The sequence below is a fragment of the Salvelinus sp. IW2-2015 genome, unplaced genomic scaffold, assembly GCF_002910315.2.
Source record: "Salvelinus sp. IW2-2015 unplaced genomic scaffold, ASM291031v2 Un_scaffold2505, whole genome shotgun sequence".
Lineage (NCBI taxonomy): Eukaryota > Metazoa > Chordata > Actinopteri > Salmoniformes > Salmonidae > Salvelinus > Salvelinus sp. IW2-2015.
Window position 1 is genome coordinate 92,532 of NW_019943821.1, and position 10,150 is coordinate 102,681.

General features: G+C 43.4%; 1 protein-coding gene across 1 annotated transcript; it reads right to left on the minus strand.

Moving 5' to 3' along the window:
* Positions 1–343: 343 nt before the first annotated feature.
* Positions 344–9,543, minus strand: LOC112074129 (leucine-rich repeat-containing protein 3B-like). The gene is made up of 2 exons (XM_024141353.2): positions 9,157–9,543; positions 344–2,211 (listed from the first exon to the last, which is right to left on the minus strand). Exon 2 carries the CDS (start codon positions 2,162–2,164, stop codon positions 1,310–1,312), a length of 855 nt encoding a protein of 284 aa, XP_023997121.1. The 5' UTR covers positions 2,165–2,211; positions 9,157–9,543; the 3' UTR covers positions 344–1,309.
* Between the last annotated feature and the right edge of the window lie 607 nt (positions 9,544–10,150).

Sequence of the window (10,150 nt, forward strand, 5' to 3'; positions counted from 1 at the left end):
TACGTCATGACGGGGGAGGCCAGGGGCGATCCCATCGGCAGGCCCAGTTTCCAAACGTTGAGCATGGGTCAAATCTATCATTTTTATTTCAGCCTGAGGGTGTGGAGTTTTACTGTGTGCATTGTGGCTGTCATGTGTGTGTGTGACAGAAGTCATATTCAGTGCAGTCTGTCCCTAAAGCAGATTCATAGTTCTAAAAGACATACCTGTTAGTGTGATCAAAGGAATTCATGAGGCTTGGAGGAAATTGAAATAATACTTCAGACAGTGAACTCTTTTAAACATTTTTTTTTTTTTTTTTTACAATTACTTGTTGGACCCACTGATTGAAGTTGCTCAATTCATATTTCTAAACTACTTTTGCCATCGTGCACTACGGTCTGTCAAATACCATGATTCAATATAATGAACACATTGTTCATTTCAAATAAATGAAAAAGGTGATATGTTCAGGCGGTCTTTGTGTGAAATGAAATATTACATGCAATACAACTGTGAATAAATATGGTATTGTGTCCAAAATAAAAATGAAGGAGCATTTCATGATTTTATTCTTTCCGGTACAATGTTTGATGATTACATGGGGTTCTCATCCAGAACATAAAGATCCAACATTCAATGAGTACAGCTGCTGGAAGAACAATGCAGTCTCTGTTATACTGCCAAGCACAGTATTATTACTAATATGGGGACATTTTATGACATCGTGCATTCCTGAATAACAACAAAACGGTGCCCTCAGCAGTCCATTGTGAAATAGTTATGCATTTGACAATCTTTCAATACCTCGTTGGAATTAAATCATTTTCAAATACAGAGTATCTTACATAAAGACAGACTGATTTGCAAATACATTTAGAATATTCACAAATGTATGTGTAAAATAATTCCTTAATCCGTATAACAAACAGCTATGTGAAAATAAAGACTCTAATGTAATGACAATTCATCAAAGAGTGTGAATTTGTTTGAATGAAATGTTACCGTGAGGTATTGCGTTTCCAATGGATTACTGGTGAAAACCTGTACAGTACAGTAGTATCCCGGTCTATTTCCAAGTTTACGCATTTCCTTTTTTGATCCGTTTGAGGTGTTTGGCTGTTATTTCCTGTGTCTCTACCTGACCTAGGTAAATATATGTCAAATACTTTCAAATACTACAGGTGCGCTTGATTTAGCTTACCTACTACACAAGAATTGTCCCAAAAGTGCAAACTCTACCTCCTTGCACAGCAATCAAGCTAAATCAAGCACAGAATTTGAAAGTACCTGACAAAATGCATTTGACCCAGGTCTGGTAATTTACTTCTCACACCACTGTGCTGAGTTTAGAGGACACCTCTGGCCTGTCCAGTTTGCTGGGAAGGGACTTGAGGTACTCTAGGTGTCTCCGTGTGTCCTCCTGGTTGTGCCTGACATAATACACCAGGTAGGAGATGACCATGGCGAACCAGCCGAACATGGTCACCAGCATGGCCACGTCCGTGGTCCTCTTGAGCCCTGCGCACAGGTCCAGGTCGGCCGCCACCATGACGAAGGGCACCCCTGTATCTACGCCYACGTCCTTGGGCTCCGAAGTGTGGCACACCACGCCAGCCAGTGATACCGGATCCAGGTCCAGCCGAGGCATAGCCACCTGGAGGCGGCAGTCACAGTGCCAGGGGTTGTGGGTGAGGTTGGCCTGGGCCCTCAGGCCCCCCAGGACCTCTGGCTCCAGGGTGGTCAGTCTGTTAGAGGACAGGTCCAGGCTCCTGAGAGAGGGGACCAGACCCCGGAAGGCCCCCGGCTCCATCTGAGTTAGTTCATTGTGGGAGAGGTCCAGCTCGTTGAGTAAAGGAAGCCCTGCAAAGGCGTCGGCGGGGATGGTGGTGAGGAGGTTACCGTCCAGGTAAAGTCGGCGAGTGTCATTGGGCAGGTCATGCGGCACCTCCGCCAGGTGCATGTTGCTGCAGCGCACCACCCTCCCGCCGTCGGCCGTCTCGGAGCAGTAGCAGCTCTCGGAGCAGCCGGTGTTTGCCCCGTGGAGGCCCGCGGTGGTGGCGCTGAGCGCCAAGCTGTGCAGCAACAGGCATGCCACCAAGGAGTGGCACAGCAGCCATTCTGCCAGCAGCGGCATGGTGGGATACAGGCATACCCTCCTGGAAGGACACAGCCCCTGGACCATCAGCCAAGACAACCCTGCATAGGTCACAGCTTCACCAACCAGCCGGCCTGAGAGACAATGAAAAAAAATGTCAGAGCGAAAATAATGAAGAAAAGGAACGAGGACAACAAGTGATTGCAAATGACACTAATATCAGTGTGGCAGAAGCAACACAGAACCATCTCTGTGTGAGTAGTTTTTAGCCCACTTTGATCCTGACTGGGCTAATTGTAATGAATTGGCACTTGTGACATGACGAACAGAAAATGACAAAACACAGCAGTAGTGTAGAGGAGGAGTGGGATAGAGATCAGCGACGGCGTCATCCGTGCGTACAGAGGACAGATAATGTGCTTCCTGCCAGTGCTGTGATGGAACTCTCATTGATTGGCATGTTTTCTCTCTCTTGTCCCACTTCAACATTGCCGTGGAGTGACTTTGCATTACCATAATCCTGCTCTGATTAAGTGTAACTAGGGAGACAGACGCTCAAAATATATATGGTCATGGTTATTTTAGATTGAATCCATTAGAGGCTGACAGTACTTTGCAGAGTGAATATCTCTGAAACTCAGTCTTAGGGTCTCTAGGAACCTACAGTACAGCACTAACCTGGTTTGGAAGTAGGATGTAGGCTATGGGCTAGATGCAATCAGATCTGTCTTAACCCGCGATAACCGACAACTGCATAGCAGCATTATTGTATTATTTAGGCGATGTCAGAGGTGGAACTACGTTGGAGCTGTCAAATCAGCAAGCGGCTCCTGGCGTTATACTTATAGCGGACATTGCCATTGGATGCACCGAGTTGCATTAGTCGAAACCCTATGCAGCCTTGCTACAAGTTCCAACACTGCGTGTTGTCATCGACAACTCGATTAGGCTGATATCAACACTTGTTTAATTGAATGATTTTAAACTTGAGTGTCATTTCTATAGAGCCTACACTTTCTCGTTCTGAACTTTCTAACACGGGTGGGATTTAAGACAGTTATACCTCCGACATCGCCTAAATAAAAGCAATAAAACTGCTATGTAGTCGGCGGTTATTGCGGGTTAAGGGTTCTATTCGATCTGTATCGTTGAAGCGTTCCAGATTGTGCGATATAAAAGTAAAAGTCATTTCCGTTTGAGCCGACATATGCACACCTACCGTGAATGCAGTCTCTGCAAACACGGGAACATTTCAATCACGCTGTAATAGAGCCCTAATGCTGGAACTAATTGCATCTAGGGCTGAGTCTGTTCGGATGTAGCCTATGTCTGCAGCGGTAAGTAGGTAATCTTTGAGTCATTTAGTGTAAGTACATTTTGGGTCAATCAATGTAATGTTTCCGGGCCCATCAGTTCTGTAAACCCACTTTTCACCGAGACCCGACTCAGGTAATAGACTCTTGAGCAGCGCTGTCTGAGGCAGGCTGAGGCGCAGTAAATGCCACAGTCCAGTATCGTTTTACTAATCCTCTCTAAACCACATAGAATATGTTTCTCCACTGACACACAACCCCAGAGAAAGTGTATGAGTTGGACGGGACGCTCACAGTTTCACCGCAACACAACTGTAGTCTAGAGTAGAGGTCGACCGATTATGATTTTTCAACACCGATACCGATACCGATTATTGGAGGACAAAAAAAGCCGATACCGATTAATCGGACGATTTATTTAAAAAATATATATATGTTTTATATATATATATATATATATATACAGTGGGGAGAACAAGTATTTGATACACTGCCGATTTTGCAGGTTTTCCTACTTACAAAGCATGTAGAGGTCTGTAATTTTTATCATAGGTACACTTCATCTGTGAGAGACGGAATCTAAAACGAAAATCCAGAAAATCACATTGTATGATTTTTAAATAATTAATTTGCATTTTATTGCATGACATAAGTATTTGATACATCAGAAAAGCAGAAAACTTAATATTTGGTACAGAAACTTTGTTTGCAATTACAGAGATCATACGTTTCCTGTAGTTCTTGACTAGGTTTGCACACACTGCAGAAGGGATTTTGGCCCACTCCCCCTACAGATCTTCTCCAGATCCTTCAGGTTTCGGGGCTGTCGCTGGGCAATACGGACGTTCAGCTCCTCCAAAGATTATCTATTGGGTTTCAGGTCTGGAGACTGGCTAGGCCACTCCAGGACCTTGAGATGCTTCTTACGGAGCCACTCCTTAGTTGCCATGGCTGTGTGTTTCGGGTCGTTGTCATGCTGGAAGACCCAGCCACGACCCATCTTCATGCTCTTACTGAGGAAGGAGGTTGTTGGCCAAGATCTCACGATACATGGCCCCATCCATCCTCCCCTCAATACGGTGCAGTCGTCCTGTCCCCTTTGCAGAAAGCATCCCAAAGAATGATGTTTCCACCTCCGTGCTTCACGGTTGGGATGGTGTTCTTGGGGTTGTACTCATCCTTCTTCTTCCTCCAAACACGGCGAGTGGAGTTTAGACCAAAAAGCTCTATTTTTGTCTCATCAGACCACATGACCTTCTCCCATTCCTCCTCTGGATCATCCAGATGGTCATTGGCAAACTTCAGACGGGCCTGGACATGCGCTGGCTTGAGCAGGGGGACCTTGTGTGCGCTGCAGGATTTTAATCCATGACGGCGTAGTGTGTTACTAATGATTTTCTTTGAGACTGTGGTCCCAGCTCTCTTCAGGTCATTGACCAGGTCCTGCCATGTAGTTCTGGGCTGATCCCTCACCTTCCTCATGATCATTGATGCCCACGAGGTGAGATCTTCGCATGGAGCCCCAGACGAGGGTGATTGACCGTCATCTTGAACTTCTTCCATTTTCTAATAATTGCGCCAACAGTTGTTGCCTTCTCACCAAGCTGCTTGCCTATTGTCCTGTAGCCCATCCCAGCCTTGTGCAGGTCTACAATTTTATCCCTGATGTCCTTACACAGCTCTCTGGTCTTGGCCATTGTGGAGAGGTTGGAGTCTGTTTGATTGAGTGTGTGGACAGGTGTCTTTTTACAGGTAACAAGTTCAAACAGGTGCAGTTAATACAGGTAATGAGTGGAGAACAGGAGGGCTTCTTAAAGAAAAACGAACAGGTCTGTGAGAGCCGGAATTCTTACTGGTTGGTAGGTGATCAAATACTTATGTCATGCAATAAAATGCTAATTAATTACTTAAAAATCATACAATGTGATATTCAGGATTTTTGTTTTAGATTCCGTCTCTCACCGTTGAAGTGTACCTATGATAAAATTACAGACCTCTACATGCTTTGTAAGTAGGAAAACCTGCAAAATCGGCAGTGTATCAAATACTTGTTCTCCCCACTGTAATTATATCATACACACACACATTTTTGTAATAATGACAATTGCAACAATACTGAAGGAACAATGAACACTTTTATTTTAACTTAATATAATACATAAATACACACACACACAGTTCTGAAGTGACAATGATACTGAAGAGTCTGCTTAGGAGACAAATACTCTCAACTGTTTGATAAAAATAGAGTTTAAGTTACCTGTGGTGAATGTTGAAAACAAAAACTGTCATTTCTATATGCAGGAAATCCTATTTTAATAATGGGCATGGTAAGAATTGACGACCAAAGTGCGAGTCATAATTCCCATGGCACCTTCTAGCAAAATCTGAAAAGCGGTTCCTTCATTTATTCCATAGGATATTTTTAGATTCATTTAGAATAAGGTCTGTGTTTCGTGTAGGCTTACACCACCTTGCCAATTTTATAACTGTGTAGATATCCATAGGATAAGGTAACTCTGATCAATATTGGCTAAATATATAGATCTTTTTTTTTTGTAGTGGATTTATGAAAATATGTTGACAAACGTTACCTTATCCTAGTGAGATTTACACGGGTATCAAAACGTCGAGGCAGTTTAAGCCTGCACGAAACACAGACCTTATTTGAAGTAGATCAAGACATTCTCTATGGAAGACATGAACGGTAAAATAACGAAGGAACCCCTTTCAAGTTCAGCCGCAAGTTATTACAGGAATTATAACGCGTAGACTATTTCTCTTTAAACCATATACCTTTGACTAATCTGGAAACTATCACCTCGAAAACAAAACGTTTATTCCGTTCTGTATTTTATCTAACGGGTGGCATCCATGAGTCTAAATATTCCGTTCTGTATTTTATCTAACGGGTGGCATCCATGAGTCTAAATATTGCTGTTACATTGCACAACCTTCAATGTTATGTCATAATTACGTAAAATTCTGGCAAATTAGTTCGCAAAGAGCCAGGCGGCCCAAACTGTTGCATATACCCTAGCTCTGCGTGCAATTTCACCTGGTTAATATTGCCTGTTAACCTGGATTTATTTTAGCTAAATATGCAGGTTTCAAAATATATACTTGTGTATTGATTTTAAGAAAGGCATTGATGTTTATGGTTAAGTACACATTGGAGCAATGACAGTCATTGATTGATTGTTTTTTATAAGATAGGTTTAATGCTAGCTAGCAATTTACCTTAGCTTACTGCATTCGCGTAACAGGCAGGCTCCTCGTGGAGTGCAATGTAATCAGGTGTTAGAGCATTGGACTAGTTAACTGTAAGGTTGCAAGATTGGATCCCCCGAGCTGACAAGGTTAAAAATCTGTTCCTAGGCCGTCACTGAAAATAAGAATGTGTTCTTAACTGACTTGCCTAGTTAAATAAAGATTAAATAAAGGTGTAAAAAATAATAATAATAATTAAAATAAAAAAAAATTGGCAAATCGGCGCCCAAAAATACCAATTTCCGATTGTTATGAAAACTTGAAATCGGCCCCGATTAATCGGTCGACCTCTAGTCTAGAGCGGGGTTTCACAAACTCGGTACTGAGGACTCCCTGGGTGCACGTTTTGGTTTATGCCCTAGCACTTTCTACACAGCTAATTCAAATTATCTAAGCTTGATGAGTACAGTTACAGTACATTATGCCTGTATGCAACAGGTAGATCTGATGGTATCGGAGTCATGTTGGATATAAAGATGCCAGTTTGGAAAACCCTGGCCTAAAGGTCTAAGATCCTTAGGAGGTAAGCTAGGTTGGTTTTATGGATTCATGCTTTTCATAATTGTAAATCTTGCACATAAAAATGTAAACATATATTCTTCCTAAAGTATTCACCAGTTTACAAAAAAAATGTTTAAAAAATAATGATAACTTAAAATAAATAAAACCGTAACTGGCATCTTTATATCCATCATGGCTCCCATCCCATCAGATCTGCCTGTTGCACACAGACATAATGCACTGTAACTGTTCTCTATCTGGCCGTTCGTTCAGCTTCTGGGAAATTAGCTCTATCTGACCAGACAGACTCCACTTAGGCTGGTTTACAAATGACATAATCTAAGAGTGGCTCTTAAAGTCGCATTACGAAAGGCAGCACGGCTCAATAAGAAGGACTGCGTCTCGCACACCGTCTCCTCAGAGCCAGGGTGAGGGATGGCCGAGTGTCTGGGAGGCCTGAGTGGACCATATAACAACCGCATTAGTGGTACCTGTCACAACATGTCATTGGGATACAGTAGTGTTCCTGTCTGAGTTGATCAGAAGAAGTCTGGTTTATTGGGGTTCTGCTGATTGCGTAAGGAGAGGGGTACAATCTAATAAAGAAAATGACCACAGGCTAAACAAAGCATCATTAACTTGACACCCACTAATTCCAAAAAATACTTACATTATTTAAGTGGAATGTATTGATATACTGTGTGATTGTACTATAATGTGTGTACTACAGTGTGCATGTGTGTGAGCGAGAGTAGGCTCAGTATTTCATTTGCTCAGTTACATCAGTTTTTTTCCTAACGACTTAGTATTATATAGGCCAAGATAGTATTGAATATAAACTCTCTCAGTTACTTATTGAGTCCTGCAATAAGACACTGATGTACCACTGTATAAACTGTTAAAGTATATTAAAAAATACCACAGGGCCTGGTGTACAGTGTGCACTCACTGTCTGACTACAAGAATAACATTTGAATGCATTAGATTAGACTATCCTCCCAGTAAGTGATATGGGGGAACTTGCAATTATCAAGCGAAGGAAGGCCTCATGCTGTTATCCTCTATTGATTCCTCCCTCCTCAGTGCAGTGATGGAAATTCTCTAGTCATTGGTTTGACGTTCACACGGTTAACCTTATACGGCTGAGCGTTCATGCAATAGAAGAAACTGGCTCACGAGGCTTGCCACTGCGAGCAGGGCTTACACAGACAGAAAACCCTTTTCCACAATGGACACAGCATAGAAGTGTTATTGCAGGAATATGGGGGAAAAACTGTATTCAGCTTGTTCCTAGTACATGATCTAAGCAACTTTGTCTAAAGTAACTCAACTTTTGTTTTGCATGTGAATTAGTTTCTCTGAATAATTTCTTATATACAGTTCCTTTCAGCCGGACTGCCAGACATCACAAAACCCCCTTGCAGACACAGTTCTAATACATTCAAACATTCAAAATGTGGGAACTTAATGCATCAAATATTGATTTGGCAAATATTAATGTACATAATCAGATATTAATGTACACAAAGGTAGGCCGACAATAATATGCCATCACTCTCCGACTGCACAACATTCAGGCTAAATTGATGCATTCTGCAAAGTGCAGGATGTCAACAATCCTCTGCAAGGAATGAACCTTTGGCACATACAGTAGGCTATTATGAATTCATTGGGCCACTGACCTAAATTGGAGGTGTTTTAGGGATACCCTACATGACTTATTAATGATGGAATATTGAGGTGTAGTTTACAAAAGCATATCATATCCCCTGAGATATGCTTTCGTAAGCTGCAGCTCAAAATTCCAACATGACAATGAAAAGGTCCCCAACAATAATGCAATACAATGTTTCAGACAACAAGATTCAATATTTTATCAATGCAATATAATGTTACTCCTCCATTAACCTTTTGCTTCTTATGTATAAAGGACATATGTATTCATTCTATAATCAGATGCAAATGTAAGGCTGGCAAAACTAAGAGCTTTCTTACCACTTCAGCTTTTGTTGTCTGGGAGAAGAACATTTGTCAACATGCTTCACCGAACAGCGTCCATATCTCAACTGCGATTACAGTACCCGCTTGCAATTCAGCGCAGCCCGAGAATCCGCGTCACAATCCCATGTACTGGCGCCTGCTTACCAACATTCAATACCGATGGTTGTTGCCTCTCACCGCTCCCCGCGATCTAGTTGTTGAAGAAATAAACACGACTGTAAATATAAAGGGGGACAAGACGATCCCTTACCAAACCGTAACCTATTCTTGTCTTAAAATTGTAATATCAAGCCATCATACGCAGGCACAGGAGCGTTGAAGCATAAAATCTCCTCACCACACATACAGTAGATGGTTATTTGTTACTGCTGCGCTGTGCGCTCCGCTGTGCGCGTCAACCCACATCGTGACTTCTGAGAGGCGGGAAACCTTTCCATGATTAATGTCATGCGCAGCCTTCAAGAGACGTGTGTAAAGGCTGAGAATGCTAAAATGACCTGCGCAGAATTACGTTTTCCGAACAATTATTCGAGCAATACAATAGCCTAATGGACACATGGGAAGTTGGCTACTAATGACTAATTGCTAATGGGGGGTCGACTTGGAAGCACTTCAAGAATGTGGTCGTATTAATATGGACAACACTATCGTCAAGCTATTGTATGTAGATCTTCCTTGCTCTGTATACTCTGAGACATGACAGCTAAACATATCCACCCCCCCCCCCCCCCCCCCCCCCCCCCCCCCCCCCCCCCCCACCCCCCCCCCCCCCCCCCCCCCCCCCCCCCCCCCCCCACCTCCCCCTCCCCCAACGCCCGCCCACCCAACCCAGCCCCGCCCCACCCCCCTATCACCCCCCCTCCCCCCCCCCCCCACGCTCCTCTCCCTCCGCCCGCCCCCCCCCCCCTCTCTCTCTCTACACCCACCCCCCCCCCCCTCGCTGCTGCTCAAACTCCCCCCCCCTCCCCCACCACCCTCCCCCCCCCCC